At 42.6% G+C, this 17317-nt stretch overlaps 1 protein-coding gene across 2 annotated transcripts in view; it reads left to right on the plus strand.

The window, feature by feature from the left end:
• Positions 1-17317, plus strand: part of PREX1 (phosphatidylinositol-3,4,5-trisphosphate dependent Rac exchange factor 1) — a 334614-nt gene that overhangs the window by 176912 nt on the left and 140385 nt on the right. For both annotated transcript variants that reach the window (XM_061631360.1, XM_061631361.1), the window contains exon 5: positions 2611-2712. In XM_061631360.1, the coding sequence (XP_061487344.1) occupies positions 2611-2712 (102 nt within the window). The remainder of the gene's footprint in view (positions 1-2610; positions 2713-17317) is intronic.

Genomic DNA, 17317 nt, shown 5'->3' on the forward strand with positions numbered 1-17317 from the left:
GGGTTATTATTATTAGTATTAACAACAACAACAGCAACAACACAATATCTACATTGGACAGAACGTACATTCTGTTTGGAGATTTCTCTTTTCTGAAGGTTGAAAGCTGGAGAATGGTCATATGTGCAGCAGGAGATGAGGCAGCTATGGCTTCTTCTGCTGGTTCCCACCCCAGGCCTTGCCATCCAGCCCCTTCTCTTGCCTGCCATGTAGCAGACCTTTCTAGCCTTGTGAAAGGGCTGGGAACAACAGGTCAGGGGAAAGACTAGGCTGCCTCATGTTCTGCCACATTGGGAGAAGTATATGACTGTTCTCTGGCTCTCAGTCTGGCAGCCCCGCTTCTTTCCATGTTCAGTTTATCATCATCATCGAAATTTATATCCTGCCCTTCCACCCAAAGGAACCCAGGATGGTAAACACATGAGCGATAAAAATTAAAATATCTAAAAACAATTCCAAGAGATGCAAACTAGGAAAGATCTCTACTTAAAAGGTTTTTTGAAAGAGGAAGGCTTTCAGTACAGGCACCAAAAAGACAACAAAGATGGTGCCTGTCTAATATTTAATGGGAGGAAATTCCAGAGAGGAAGGTGCCACAACACTAGGGGACCGATCCCTTTAATTCATAATTCAGTTGTATTCCTAGAATGGTTTAACAGTCAATCCCTCTTTCCAGGGAACTCTAGGAACTGTAGCACTGTGAGGGGAATAGGGCTCTCCGACCAATTCTCAGACCCCTTAACAAACTACAGTTCCCAGGTTTCTTTGGGGGAAGCCATGACTGTTTAAAATGGTATGATACTGCTATAAGTGTATGGTGCAGATGGAGCCTTAGAGATGAAGAGAATTAGGAGTCAGAGGAAATAAATGGCTAAGCAGGAGCTCTACCTCCACTTATACAGTCGGCTGTCTGAGGTGGACTGCAGTGTGGGAACCTCATCTTCACACCAAGGCTTTTAGTGTCTCCCTGGAAAATCTGGGTTGTAGTGGGGCTGGAGAACTCAACACATATGGTTAGATTAGAGTGTGTTGCAAGTAGAGGAAACAATTGCTGTTATGCCCCATTTCAGAGGTCTTATGCTTCCAGGAATCTTGGATGATATCCAGTGGTTTCAATGGATCTACTCTGAGTATGACAAACATTGGATATCACCGACTGTGAATGATATTTTCAACATTTCATTTAAGGCATTAGTGATTTTAAACCAACCAGCTTCCACAGAATCTTTACGTTCTTGCATCCTGGTCCTATTCATGTATGCTCAGAAGAAAATATCACTGAATTCAGTGGAACTCTTAATTTTTTTTTTTAATTGAGGGTTCAATTAGACGTGATAGGACAGCTGCGCACCTGTTTAGCCTTTCCCTCCACCTCCTGTACGCATATAAAATGATCCTGGGTGGGTGGCTTGTACTTTTCACATACAGTACACAAAGGAGCAATGCGATGAAAACAAGGAAAAACCCACCATTGCATCAGCCTTGCCTTGCTTTGCTTTGCTTCATGGCTTTCAGCAGTGTTTTTCCATCCTAACTTTGATACTGGAAGTGAAATGGAGAAGGAGAAAACTGTTTAAAGCAATGGAATACAGGGATGCTGGCGAAGAGGGAGGGTTTTACTCTCATTGTTCACATGCTCCTTTTCATGAAAAGTGTACACCCATACATGGCATTGAGGCATCATGATGAAGTGTAAATCTTGCTAAAGTTTAAAACAGTTTAGCATAGTGAGAAAAAGCCTAGGCAAGCCACAGGCTTGCATTCTCCCCTGCTCTTTCAGTGTGGCTAGGAGGAGAAGCTCAGAAGATCTCTGTTTTCCATTAACCACAATTTAGTGTTTGGTCTGAATTCTAAACAATGGTTAATGTCAACTATGGTTTGTTTAAATGATGATGATCATCATTGTCAACATCATCTATATGCCATGTTTCCATAGTAGGCCATACACAAGGCCACCCACAAAATCCACAGACAGTGAATTATAAACCATGGTTTGAAGTATGCTTGTTTTAAACAAGCCATAGTTAACATTAACCACAGTTTGTCAGTGCAGACAATAAGCAAAAGAAGAAGCAAAAGTTTTCAAACTTCTCACAGTCACGCAGAGGAGGGGCACACAAACCTGAGGCTTGCCTAGTATTTCTCATGTCATTCTAAACTATGGTTTAGTTTGACATCATGTAGCTTAATGTGAAAATATGTTTTTGCCCACACATGCCTAGTTTGGCCTTAGTTATGCATAGGATTACAGTCTGAAGTGTAGAATTTGGCATTTTTAGTGCAGGTTTATTTCCTGGATTATGGTGTGAAGGCACATGAGTCCGTGAAGCTAAGCTGATTTAGGCCTGATCAGTGCCTGGATGTGAGGCTTCCTGGGAGCTCTGTTCATGTTACTTTAAAGTCTGTTAAAGAAAGGCATGCTATAAACGTAACAAATAAATAAACAATTTCTTCATTTTCTTCCACATGTTGAAATTGTTCTTATTTCCAGAACTCATAACTTATACAGGGCTCTGTGCATGAAGAAATCTGCAGACATTCTACTTATTATCATAGAATCTCTAGGAGCTTTGAGTCAAGGGTAACATTATTTTTCTTTTCTGGTTACAGAGCTGCATGCTTTTGGGAGGCAGAAAGACCACAGACATTCCACTTGAGGGTTATCTCTTAACTCCAATCCAGAGGATTTGCAAATACCCACTTCTCCTGAAGGTAACACAAAACGAAGAATTTGTCCTGATTTGTAAGTTCCATATAAGGTTCTGACCAATACATTTCCAGTTTGGGTGGGGAAAGTTTGATCAGGTATGATGTGCTTGTACAAAACTTACTTGTGGTTATTGAACAGTTATCCCCGGGGTGGTGAACCTGTGGCCCCCTAGAAGCTGCGGGACTACAGCTGGTATCATTCTTCACCATTGGTCATGTTGGCTAGGGCTGAGGGGGGTTGGAGCTCATCAGCATCTGGAAGACCACAGGTTCCCTGCCCTTGGAATAGACAGTGGTCCTTACTGAGTAACTGTACTTTATTTTATTTAATTCCACATGCATCATACTCTAGGATATATATGATCTGGGTTACATTAACATTGCTACGAAAGATACAACAGATCAGTACTGAAGCAATGGTATATACCAATCATAACCCTATCGTTATGAATTATTTAGAGAAAGAAAACAAAGCTGCCAGTGGAAGTTGAAAAATTTCTTATGAATGAATCCAGTAGTAGAAAGAAAATGCAAGGAAGAATTGACCATTATTTTTCTTATAAATGACTCTTAGGAGGGATTACAAGCAGTAGTCAGAGATACTAATAAAGCTTTTATTAGGGGAAAATTCATCACACTAGGGACATTTTATATTAAAAAAGAGGTTTTTATTCATAGAAATTGATTAATTTAAAAGAGAACATAAACAATCATTGACTAATAGAATGTTAAAAAAATTGAACGTATGCAAAAAATAGACTTAATAGATACATACAAAACATATTAAAAATCCGTTTTATTGAAGTGTTACTTGTGTCCAACATGACACTTCTGGCACACAGATGATTGATTCAAACATGCATATACACCACCTGCAGTTATTCACCATTTAATGACTTGTGCAGAATGTGTGAGAGATATTGTCTGTGAGTTTATGTCAAGTGACATGAAATATATCTGTGGTGTTTGATCTGTTATTTCCAATTCACACATGCAAGACCACGTGTGAGATTTCATTCACTGAGTAATCAGCGTGATCAAAGACTGACAGTAACACAAAACTCCACCATCACTATTTCTGTTTATTCATATTAAAGGCAATGTGGATGTGAGCAATTTGTTCCATCCCCCCCTCCCCCGTTACTCATAGGATCATAGAATCATAGAGCTGGATGGGGCCTATAAGGCCATTGAGTCCAACCCCCTGCTCAGTGCAGGAATCCACCTTAAAGCATACCCAACAAGTGCCTGTGCAGCTGCCTGCAGTGTTGGAGAGCCCACCACCTCCCTAGGTAATTGGTTCCATTGTGGTACTACTCTGTTAGGAAGATTTTCCTGATGTTCAGCTGAAATCTGGCTTCCTGCAACTTGAGCCCATTATTCCGTGTCCTGCACTCTGGGACGATTGAGAAGAGATCCTGGCCCTCCTCTGTGTGACAACATTTCATGTATTTGAACAGTGCTATCATATCTCCCCTCAGTCTTCTCTTCTCCAAGCTAAACATGCCCAGTTCTTTCAGTCTCTCCTCATAGGGCTTTGTTTCCAGTCCTCTGATAATCCTTGTTGCCCTCCTCTGAACTTGTTCCAGTTTGTCTGCATCCTTCTTAAAGTGTGGTGTCCAGAACTGGATGCAGTACTCAAGATGAGGCCTAACCAATGCTGAATAGAGGGGAACTAATACTTCATGCGATTTGGAAATTATATTTCTATTAATGCAGCCAAAATAGCATTTGCCTTTTTTGCAGCCACATCGCACTGTTTGCTCATATTCAGCTTGTGATCAACAGCAATCCCAAGATCCTTCTCACATGTAGTATTGCTGAGCCAAGCATCCCCATCTTATAACTGTTCATTTGGTTTCATTTTCCTAGGTGCAGTTTACACTTATCCCTGCTAAATTTCATTCCGTTGTTTTCAGCCCAATGCTTCAGCCGATCAAGATCCCTTTGAATTTTGTTTCTGTCTTCCACGGTATTAGCTATCCCAATTTTTTATCGTCTGCAAATTTGATAAGCATTCCCTGACCTCATCCAGTCATTAATAAAAATGTTGAAGAGCATTGGGCCCAGGACTGAGCCTTGCAGTACCCCGCTCATTACCTCCTCCCAGTTTGAGAAGAAACCATTATAAGCACTCTTTGAGTATGATTTTGTAGCCAACTGTGGTTCCGCTTGATAGTTGTTCCATCCAGCCCACATTCAGCTAGCTTGCTAATCAGAATATCATGGGGCACTTTGTCAGAAGCTTTGCTGAAGTCGAGATATATTATGTCCAAAGAATTTCCACAGTCTACCAGGGAGGTTACCTGATCAAAAAATGAGTTAAGATTAGTCTGGCACTGGCAGGATTTGTTCTTGATAAATCTATGTTGGCTTCTTGTAATCACTGCATTGTTTTCAAGGTGCTTACAGATGGACTACTTTATAATCTGCTCCATAATTTTCCCAGGGATCAATGTCAGGCTGACTGGTCCGTAGTTCCCAGGGTCCTCTTTTGGCCCTTTCTGGACATTAGCCCTCCTCCAGTCATCCAGCACTTCACCCATCCCCCACTATTTCACAAAAATAGTAGACAGTGTTTCCAAGAGTTCTTCAGCCAATTCCTTCAATACTCTTAGGACGCAGTTCATCGGGCCCTGCAGATTTGAACTCATGCAAGGTGATTAAGTATTCCTTGACTCTTTGTCTATCAGTGTCAAACTGCAATCTTGCCCCTTCATGTTTCTCAGGAGGGTCATAGACTCTCTTTTGGGAGAAGACTGAGCCAAAGTAGGAATTGAACACTTCTGACTTTTCTTTGTCATCTGTTATTGTTTTGACATCCTCATTGAATACGTACCTGAAGAAAGCTTTTTTGCTGCTTTTGGTATCTCTTGCTAACCTCAGCTCATTCTCAGCTTTAGCTTTCCTGACACCATTCCTGCAATTCCATGCTGTCTGTACTCTTCCTTTGTGGCCTTGTCTTCCTTTCCTTCCTGTATGTGTCCTTTTTTGTTTTCAAGTCTTCTCTAAGCTTTAAGTGAAGCCACCTTGGCTTCTTCTGCTGTCTTCCCCTTTTTTCCTGGATGGAATTGATTGCCATTGTGCATTTATAATGTCTTTTTTAAAGAAAATCCACCCATCTTGGACTCCTTTTCTCATTATGGTCTCTTGTCAAGGAACCTTACTTACCATTATTCTGAGTTTATTAAAATCAGCTTTCCTGAAGTCCAGGGGGTGTGTATGGCTACTCTCAGCTTTTGCTGCTGTTAAAATCAAGAATTCAAGTATGGTGTGGTCACTTTCCCCCAGAGTTCCCAAAACTACCACTTCATCCACCAAATCATCTCTATTGGTTAGAATCAAGTCAAGGATAGCTGATCCTCTAGTTGCTTCCTCCACTTTCTGTAGGAGAAAGTTATCTCCAACACAAGTTATCCTTTCCAGTCCAGTCTCATTGCTGACACTTACCATTACAAATTTATCGGCACATTCCAGTTGCTGTATGTGCAGCTGTTGTGCAGAGGCTGTTTCATGCTGTTTCCATGCTGCAGCCGTCATGTCACATGGACAAGCCGCAAATGAGTATGTCACTTCAAACAGGCTTAACCCCAGTTCATACATTGAGCCAGAGGCAAAATTAACATTACATGGTGAAGGAACAATGGTGAGGCCTTTCCCTTCGCCATGTGAAGCCCTGATCATATAGGACCCTAGTTTCTGTTATTCTTCCCTTTTTTTCCCATGCACAGGGTCAATTCACACTGAAGGCTATCCACATGATACAGGGAAGGACTTGTGTTGTTCCATGGCACTACTCTTCAAGTACTGCCTCCATCTGAGCGTATTAATTGTAGCTTTGTAATTGATGGAGCGCAGAATCCCCATTTGTGCAAAGTAGCAGAACACTTCAGTCCTTTGTCACCAGAATGCTAACACTCATCTTGTGAGCCTGATTACAAATAAAAGTTCCTTAATGGTAATTTGAGTTGATCAGCTGATACAATAGAGCACTGGGCCTTGTGAGTGGTTTTGCTCCTGTTTACATTATGTTTACATAATGAGAATTTACTTTTATATAGCTTCTGGTGCAGAATCAGGACTTGATTCCTTGATGTTTGTTTCTCAGTTGAACGTAACGACTGATGCCAACAGAGAGATGTATTCAGATGTATGCTGGCATCAGTCATTATGTTTCTGTAGCACAAGTTGCAACACTTTTGGAGAGAGACAAATGCTTCCACTTTAAAATGTAACGTTAATTTCTTTCAGTTCAGAAATCCAAAGTAAAGTCAAGCTTTTCCCTTCCCTTTCTTGCTCGGCCCTCTCCCACACTACATTTATCTTTTCTATCTGGTACTGACCGAGACTCGAGCATATCAGCTGTGAGATGGGAAGTCCCCTTTCCGTATCTTAAGGACTAGGTGGTGGTACATAGGCTGGATCCTTGCCTGATATCCCCTTGGTTTGCCAGTTTGAGACCTGCTGGTCTGATGTTTTGTTGGATTGTGGTCAGTATGTGTAGGGGAGTGGGCTGTCATTTAGGGACGGAGCATATCTTTTGCAGAATATCTCAGATTTGATCCCTGGCATCCCCCATTCCTTGGGATGGGAAAGAACTCAGACCGATAGCCGTTGTCAGTCAGAAGTGACAATACTAGGCTGAATGGACCAACGGCACGATGGTATTAGAGAGCTCCAAGTGTGCATCCAAGTGATTCCTTTATGTTTCTTCCTTTCTCACATTCTAATATAAGTATTATTTTACTGGTTGCTCCTTGTGCAAAGCTGCAGGCATGAGTTTTGTACAACTGCACATTTTGCCATGTGGGTTTTTTTTTAATTAAAAAGAGGACAATCTGTGTAGGTGGTAAGCTAGCAATATGCATACACACACACATATATGCCAATGAGGCAAAGGGAGCAAGCCACATTGATAAACCTGGGGAAGCTTTTCTGCCATAGGCAGTGGCGGATGGTGGCTCCATGTCAGTGGGGCAGTGGAATCTGCCCATTGAACAGCTCCTTGAAAGTATGGACTAAAACCCGGAGTAGATTCCACTGCCTCGCTGATGTGGACCCACTCGCCACCGCTGGGCATAGGGGAACAAGGGTGGCCATGCTTTCTGCTTTCAGAGGATATTTGGAAAGCTATCTAGTTCAAGTGTGGTTTTAAAATAAAAATAAAGGACAACAGGATTGTTCTTGAAGTTGCCCTTTAGTAGTTAGTACCTGGACAGAAGATTGAGCAAGCACCCAGGCTACCTGGTCACTGATTTTCCTTCTATGGTGAAATATAACTTTTATTTCTATTTAAATTATAGTAATTATTTTGGAATATGAGTCTGTGTGTATAAATTAGCATATGCATATGCCCCCTTTTTTGGCGATGCATAAGTACCCGCTCTAGGGCAAACTGAGCTCCCTTCTTTGACAGCAGTTAGAGGAGTGTAGGCTGTCAGATTCAGAACCAGTGAAACCCTTGTGAACCAGCAATATTGCATGAGTTTGAACTACTTTCAAGTAGACTGGTCCTGAGTGTGGATTAGGCACAAAAGAGATGTGTGCAAAATTGCCTGTATGGATTCAGATCAGGGCTTCTATGAAAATACATTTGTTAATGTTAAAAAAGTTATTAAGTAGTGATACTTGAGATAGGACTTTGGGAAGTTCTGAAGTACTGTCCTATCAGTTTTAACATAACTAAGTATATGAGTCAGATTGTGACAAATTTAGCTTGTCTTAAAATGCTGCCTCAGCTTTCACAACAAGCACAAAATACTGTAACCCCACTTTGTGTATTTACATTGGATCAATAGTGGACAGGAAGTTGATGCCTGCCCATTCCATGGATTTGCATTGGGATTATGTGTGACACTTGGAGGACTTTTAAACCGCTGGGATGGGCCAACAGGCCAGAGGAAACAGGGGTTTGATAAATGTGGTTTGTATACATTCCTCAGCAAGGACCTCTATAGTGTTTACCCTTCCTTTTATAAGGGTTGGGTTGCATAGTTAGCTTTCCATTGTGTGTACAGAAGTGTTGAAACTCAAAGTGGAGCAAACTGAAAAACTGAGATTTTCTTAGGACTGACCAGAGATGGGAGCCTGATCAGGTAGTAAAGTGTCCTGTACTACGTTAGGTTGCAGGTGAGGGATGGCAAATCTATCACATGGGGTGGAGGGAGAGTCTAAGCCAGCTCTCACACAGCTATACTACTTTTCCATTTGCAGAGAATGACTTATAGAGGAGAGCATCCAAAAATGTGATTTTCCATAGTCAATTCTACTTCCTCTTTCTGCCGTGTGCAGGCCAGTTAAGAGTTGCCATTGATTTTATAAAGTCCCAAAGGATTCTATCCCCCCATCTTACTAAGCAGATAAAGATTTTCAGGGCCTTATATACACAGGCAACTTTTTGCTGTTTGTTCAGTCAAGGTCAAAACCTCCAGTTCTATCGGAAGTAAACTTATCAGAAAACCTACTCTGGATTCAGCTCTACACTAAATGCAAAATATCCCTAGAGGGCTTAATTTGAGCAAGGGCTCAACCTTAGAACCTACTGTTCCATCGTAAGAATTCAGATCTGGAAAGTGCTCTTTGATAATAATAATAAAAATAAAAAATAATGTACCTGAACATAAGCAGAGTTATTAATTATTGCTGAGTAATCACAGACAGCCTTCTCCCTAATCTCCATGCATGTAGCAGTCAACCAAACTGTGGCAAAATATGAACTAGTGAACATGAGAGTGCATGGAATGAAAATCACATTTTTTTCACTCCAGACAAACCACAAGCTGTGGGGAAGGGCTGTAGCTCAGTGGTAGAGAATCAACTTTGTATGCATCTCAGTGGAATACAGTGGAAACTGTGCAGTTCAGTGGTGAAGCAGCTGTCGTGCAATTGAAGCCTGGGCGCCAATATAGCTCTTTCAGAAAGGGCAACTTCTGTGAGTAAAACCGCCCAGAGAGCTTTGGCTTTGGGGCGGTATATAAATGTAATAAATAAATAATAAATAAATAAAAAGAAGAGTCTAGGAGTGGTTGTAGTGGTGCAGTGATCATGTGTTAATCCCATCCTTAGGGTGGGGATTAGCTGCCCTTACCTCTGCTCTCTTGCCCCCCTAACACAATAGGCATATGTAGGTCACAACAGCACACCTTCAAAGTCACCTGGTTGATGGCTATGCGGTGTGGGGATTATGGATGCTTGCTGTGATTTTTGTTTTACATCTGGGATTTTGCTGGTATGTGGCTACAGTTCAAGCCTGTATTATTTTGGTTTCCATGCCTCGCAGCTATATGAGCCACTTGAAAGTACAGTTGATAATTATAGTCTGCATCCTTGGTTGGGAGATTCCTGTGCTCCTCAGAAAGAATAACCTGGAGGCAGAAGCTGAGCTGCCAAACTCCAAATCCACTTGAAAGGTAATGCAAAACAGCATCAGGCTTGCAAGCCTTAGTGATGCTAGGTGTCAGAAATTTGAAATGGAAAGCAGTGCAGATAAGAAGTGTGATGGAAATCTGACAAGGTGCCCTTTATTCCCCCTTGGGATTGTTTAAAAGACAGGATAGTGCTAATTAGCTAGAGGTTAAGGTGCTAAAAATTTTCCCAACTCCTGGATTTATGGTGATGGCTGTGTGTGAGCTAACAGCCCTATAGGAAAATTAAAGCCTGCCTGTTTTTCAGTCTTAAAAATCTGTTTTCAGCTCAGAACACTGGCTTATTGTTGAATAAAATAGCTTCATGGAAGAGAAAGATTCTTTACGTGTAGAAGATTCCAGGTTCAGTTCCTGCCTTCTTCATGGAATAGATAGCAGATGATGAGGAAGACCTCTGCTTGCAGACCAGTCTACATATGCTATTAATGATTTTTTTAAAAAAAACAAGTGTGCTTAGATACTTAATCTGGTTACTTTTATTTTGAAGAAAAAGTAGTTATGGGCCCCTGATCAGGAATGTGCTCCCAATCCAGATTAGGACCCAATGTTCGCTTCCTGCTGAAAAAACCTCCCTTCCTAGCTTCCCCAGAAGGTACTATTTATGTTTATAAGAAACAGTGCCTTTTAAGTGGTGACCAAACATCTATGGAGTTGCCTCCCCAGAGATCTTCATCACACCCTTTTCTGGCTGCCATTAAATGGACTTGATGATGTAGTCTGAAAATGGGGAGAAAGTGTTTTGCCCAGAGCCAGTAAGGATCATTTCTCACAATACCAACTCTGGCATATCAAAAGGAAACTTGCCAATTAGGAACTTTCAATACCATGTGCCAGTATTTTATTTATTTATTTTATTTATTTAAAATATTTCTGTCCCGCCCTTCTACCCTGTAATAGGGCACTCAGGGCAGCTTACAATAAAATAGAACACATACATAATAAAACTGTACACAATAAAGATCACAAAAACATTAATAAATTAAAATACATAAAATACAATTAAAATACATATCAAATAAAAGTAAATATCAAATGCATCAGGAGTGGGGAACTTTTGGCCCTCCAGATGTTACTGAGCTATAACTCCCATCAGCCCCAGCAAGCAATGACCACAGAATGTTGGGACCTGTAGTTCAGCAACACTTGGAGGGCCAAAGGTTCTCCACTCCTGAAATATGTATTGCTGAAACAATAAATGAAGTAATGCAAAAAAAGAAAAAGAAAAAAAGAAAATGCATTCTTCAAAACATGGGAAGAAGCTGTTACATTTGCTGTTGCATGTTACATTTGAAGCATGTATGAAACAGCCATCAGTGTTCTCTGACAACGAAATATGAAGCTGCCTTATATAGAGTCTAGCCGTTTGTTCATCTGTCCAGTACTGACTTCTCTGCTTGGCAGAGACTCACCAATGGTCAGTGCCGGATTTAGGCATAAGCTAAACAAGCTACAGCTTAGGGCCTCACAATCCGCATGGGCCTCAAAAAATTCAGAATTTTTTGAGGGGGGCTTTTAAAATTTTATGTGTACTGAATATATATATATATATATATATATCTGGTGTGATTTTTTAACAAAGGGCCTCCAAGCTTTATATAGCTTAGGGCCTCACCAAGTCTAAATCCGGCACTGCCAATGGTGTTTTTCTCATCCATGCTACCTTTTAACTGGGGATGCCGTGGATTAAACCCAAGACCATATGCATGCAAACCATGTGCTCTGTCATTGAACTACAGCCCCTTATCTAGAAGTTTTGGTTACACCCTGCTTGATTTCGTTTCCAGAACCTACATTCGGCTGTTGGACTAATTGAATTTTCTGTTTAAAATCCTATTGCACTCATCAGCACAGGAAATGGGATTGATTCGTGCAATATCCCTCGTGCTATTAGTCCTAGATTTTCCATATATCTGTTCTGCAAGAACAAACCATGTGTTATCACACAAGCAGAGTTAACAGCATTCTGTTATGTAAAATATATGGCATGCTTTCCCAATGGGAGTGTTCTGAAATGCAAGGAGGAGGAAGCAAGGGAATACTTTTATGTGGATAGTTGTAATTTTCAGCAGCAAAAGTATGTGCCCTGCTCCCTGCTTTAAGTAGATAAATGGAGATGTTTAATCTGGTGTGGAAGATGACAAAGAGTGTGGTGGCAGGGTGGTGAGATGAAAACAAGGCAAGTTTCAGTAGAACAACATCCTTTCTTCGAGGAAATATTAGTGCTGGGTTTGGTTTTAAACCTTTCTTTTGTAAAATTGCTTTGTTCTTTCCATCCTTTGTATTTTGCCGTCTATTCAGTTATTTTCCCCTGGCCATGGCCAAGAAAAGGTCTCTCTGCACTTTGAACCTGGCCTGCCAAGAATACTGCCCAAGCATTCTCTACTAACTAGTCTTTCCTCTGTAGCTTTGTGCTTGGGACGGTTCAGGTCAAGTCTGGACCTCAACCTGTATGTTTCAACCTGTGTGTGTGTTTGTGTGCATGCATGCGTGTGTGTGTGCACATATACACCATCTGCATCTAGAACTCTGGATTCCTCTTCAGGCTGGCATCACCTCCCCTCACCCAGCAGCAAAGAGACACCCTCCCCCCGGGCTTAATTTTCCCCTTTCCCAGCCTCTTTCCCTTTCCTTGACTCTCTGGGCTTAATTCTCCTTGATAGGCTTAACGTTCACGGTCCTACACACTTGTTCCTTCCCACCCACTTGCTTTCTCCCCTAGCCCTTTCCTTCCTTCTCACCTAACCACACACCAGTCTTACCAGGCCAGCTTCCCAATGTCACTTTTCTAGCTCATCACATTGGCTTTGGACTAACTAGAAAACTGGGCATTTGCAGGACTGAAGTTGATTCAGGGAAAATCTATCTGGTATATGGACACTTACCACACATACACATCATTTCTTAGGGTTTTTTACATCAAATAAAGGAGGTACTGTAAATAGGCTGCTGCTTCACTCGATGCAAAAAACCTTAAGAAATGATTACCATACCTCCTCCTCCAATATACTATTACCCACACCACAGTCTGAGCAGTGAGAAGGTTTGGAATTTTTAGCTGTCCCCTTTTTTCCTGCACAATCCAGTCTTGCAGCTATAAAAATCGCAGGATTGGAGGGGACCTAAAAGCTGATACAGTCTACTCCAGGCTCATCACATAAGAACATAGTAAGAGCCTGCTGGATCAAGCCAGTGACCCATCTAGTTCAGCATCCTGTTCTCACATGGCCAACCAAACGCCTATGGGAAGCCCATAAGTAGGCCCTGAGCACCAGAGCACTCTCCCTCCTGCAGTTTACAACAACTGGGTTTCAGAAGCATACAGCCTCCAGCTGTGGCTCTCCTCCACTGCCCCCCTTCCAAAGATTTCTGGCCCGTCTGCCCATGTTTGTTTAAAAAACAAAACAGCAGCTTCTCCTGCAAGATACAATGGAACAGTTTATTACAAGACAGAAGAATACATGATTACAAGCACACATTCATAGCACAATTGTGTTTTCCAGCACCAGCTGAGAGCTCAATGTTATAATTCCAAAGAAGGCAAGGCTGTGTTTCAGCAGGATTTTTAGGTATCCTCCTTGTTTCCTGGTGCTCACAGACATTTTAAAATTCTCAACCCAAAGATCTTGCTCAGTCCCCCAATTCACAAACTTAATGGGTTTCTGATACGTTTTACGCAAGCTTCACCACAAAAGGTCTTGTTTGTTTGTTCTTCCTTGCACTGCCCCAGTGCAACCAGCCACCAAACACACTCCTCACCCACCCTTCCTTGTCATTCCAACTTTCCCTCTTAGAAAACCTAAATGTGCACCCTACAGTGTGCAAAAAGCTATCAGGACACTTAAAAAAAATGGTTTCCCACCATCATTAGCAGTTCAGAGAAAACAAATAAAAAACAAATAAAAAGGCAATGCAGAAACGCTATCAAAATAATTCCTGAAAATCAAAAAATAGTTCCCCATCTCATCACCCCTAGCAGGAAAGGAACCCAAATAATAAAAACAAAACAGTGATACAACAGCCGATGCCTTAACCTTGAACCAAGTGTAGCGATTTAGCCTCTTGGATTTCTTTTTTTGCCTTCCCTTAGGTTGTGGATCAGGGCCTCCAGATGCAGGCTTCAGGCCTGCAGTGTGACGGCACAGGAGACTTCAAAGTGCCTCTACAAAGAGACTGAGCAAATCTCCCCGTCATTCTTTCTCTGTCTGTTTCTTCCGTGGAACTGAGTTTCAGGCTAGTCCACTACATCCGCTGATTGAAATGGCAAATCAGAGTTGCTGAACCATTTGTGCAGGCAGCAAGAAATATATCTCTGTGCTTACTGGCACTGACATTTAAATCAGTCATAGGTCCAAACAGAGCCAGGTAACTTCCCCAGCATCTCTTGCCTCCCCCCCCCTTCAAGCTCACAGGTTCCTGGATCATTCTTTGTGATGGGGCTCATCAAGGGGCTGCACCCACTATAGGGGTCTGATCCCACCAGTAAGGCCATCGTGGAGCACCCAAGGGGCAAAACCTATCAAGGGTTCTGTCTTACCCAATTCTCCAGGTGCTGGCTGCCCCTCCAACACACATGCCTCCAGCATCTCCTGCATGTTTTCTTCCATAGCTGCTGCACGTGGGGTGAAGAAATCTTTCAGCAGCAGTTCCATTTGTCCAGGCTGTATCTTGCTTTGCTCTACAGCCCTCATTTTCTTCCATCTTGGGCTGCATTTTATCAACTTCAACTCCTGCAAATTCTTCTACCCGCTCTTTGAGGCCTTTTTCTCTAGCTCCTGATTCTCACCAATGCTGGCAGGCCCTCAGACTGACAAAGCCACTTGCTTCTCCACTATGGACTTCAACTGATCACCTTTCCTGCCCATCAGCTGCCATCCACTCCCTGGATCTCTTCAGCCGTCCTGGTCTTCATGCTCTGCAGCTGAGCTCCTGAATCTGTTTCAAACCCGTGTAGTGGCTGATCTGACAGAGCTCTCACTTCCTCCATGAAGGCTCCAGAGTCTTCATCTGCTGCACATGGGAGGCCACTACAGTGACTTTCACAGTTATTCTAAGATGTCCACAGAGCTGCTGGTGCTGGTGACACAAGACCTCCATATTTGCTTCCTGCCTCTGGATTTCCTGCACCATTTGGCTTTCTCTACGCCTTCACTTGTTGCTGAAGCAGCGGATTCATCTGGTCTAGAAGTGTTGCTGTTTCTCATCCTGTTGTAGCTTAGGCAAATCTTTGCTCACAATTGTCCCTTCCGGGAAACACAGTCGCACTGCTAGCACCAGTGCTACACACATAGTACTGAGCAGTTTCGGGGTCCCATCCCTTGAGTTTGGTTTCCTTAGAATTGTTGGGGGTAAGGCACCAACACTTGTAACAAGTTACCTGAACCAATAGGAGGGCGGGGGCAACAGAGAAAGCCAGTATGGTGTAGTGGTTAGAGTGTTGGAGCAGGACCTAGTAGACCAGGGTTCAAATCTCCACTTAGCTGTGAAGCTCATTGGGTGACCTAGGGGCAGTCACTGTCTCTCAGCCTAATTACCTCACAGGGTTGTTGTGGGGATTAAATGAGGAGGGGGATAACTATGTATGCCACCTTGGGCTCTTTGGAAAAAGATGAGATATAAAAGATAACAACAACAGACAGAAAGGCAACCTATTCTTCCCTCATTTATTTCTTCTTTAGTAACTACTTGTTGATATGGAGATTGTTTTTCTCAGGCTTTACTTACTTCCTCCTTTTTCTTAGTGTTTGTGTTAACCTCATGACTCCACAATGGCCACATGTATGTCTGTACTCAGAATAGCTTTATTTCCTAGGATTAATAAGCCTTAAATTTCTTTATTCTTTCAACCGCCAGTCTTACCAAACTATTCATTTCTGCACTCCTCCGCTATATATACCAAACTCCAATACGAAAGGTCATGAGATTGCTGGCATTTCTGTGATATAAGGTTTATTTACACATATATAACGGCTGAGCCAGGGCCAGCTCCAGGCATGACTGGGCCCTTGGCACCCGCCTGCACTCCCCACCTCTCTCTCCCATTGCCTCTTGTTAACTGCTTGTGAGCTGCATGTGCTCACATACTTCCATCAACCAAGATGGCGGCAAAGGCGTCAGCCCCTTAGTGAAGCCGCTGCCACTGTCTTGGTTGATGGCAAGCATGTGTGTGCAGTGCGCGCAGCATTCCCAACAACAGAAGAAGTAGGTGGGGCTTGCATGCAGGCTTATTGAAGCCCACATGGTCTGTGGGAGGGGGTTTCCTGGGAGCTCCCTTTCTGCAATCTATGGCAGAGTCAGAGTCAACATTGCCAGAGATTGCGGAATGGGAGAGCTACGCTCCCACCCTAAGGAGGAGCCCTTCAGGGGACCCACTGGGCTACAGGAATCCTAGGCTGCCTTTTGGTGCCAGCCCTGGGCTGAGCACAAGATGGAAGGTTCACAGCATTAAGAGTAAGACTGTCAGTCTCTTTTGTTCTCTTTCACGTACAGAGAGACACCTTGATGACATCACCTCCAGCCAGGGGAGGAAGGAAGAAAAGAGATGCTCCCTTCCAGAACCCAACGTATCATCTGTACTTGCCCACATCTCTTTAGTTATGCAATGGCACATTCTTTTTAACAAAAGGGTATCTGCCAGGCTAACCTTGTCCATCCAGTTTGTCCTCTTCAGCAGTCTCTTTTTTTCTTCAGAATCCAGTCTTACAGTTATAAAATCACAGGAGTGGAGGAGAACCCCCTTCCAAAAAAAACCATTTAGTCTAACCCCAAACTCATTACAATACTATAATGACTCCTGTACCATCTAGGCTATTCCATGCTCTGCCACAGGGCCATCTATCTAACACAAACTGTGGGAAAGGATTCCAAGAGAGGAAGGCAGGCAAAGACAACACCATCTTCCTGCTCCTGCTCCAGGTGGCTGTTCTCTTTCCTACCTCTAAGCCATCTACCACCAATTACCCTGTGAGAAGGAACATTGTGTAACCTCCCCACAAACAAATCGGAACAAATACTCAATAAGCAGTGGGCATTATATAACCGCTGTGTAACCTTTGTACAAGCAAATCAGGATGAGTGATTAAATAAACAGGTTGTCTGGAGGAGTCCTTTGTCTGTTGTGATAGCACTGTATCATTTCCTTTCCTGGAGATTTGGGAATATTTTGAGCTATTGTAGTCACATTTGAA

Source organism: Rhineura floridana, chromosome 6 (genome assembly GCF_030035675.1).
Source record: "Rhineura floridana isolate rRhiFlo1 chromosome 6, rRhiFlo1.hap2, whole genome shotgun sequence".
Classification (NCBI taxonomy): Eukaryota; Metazoa; Chordata; class Lepidosauria; order Squamata; family Rhineuridae; genus Rhineura; species Rhineura floridana.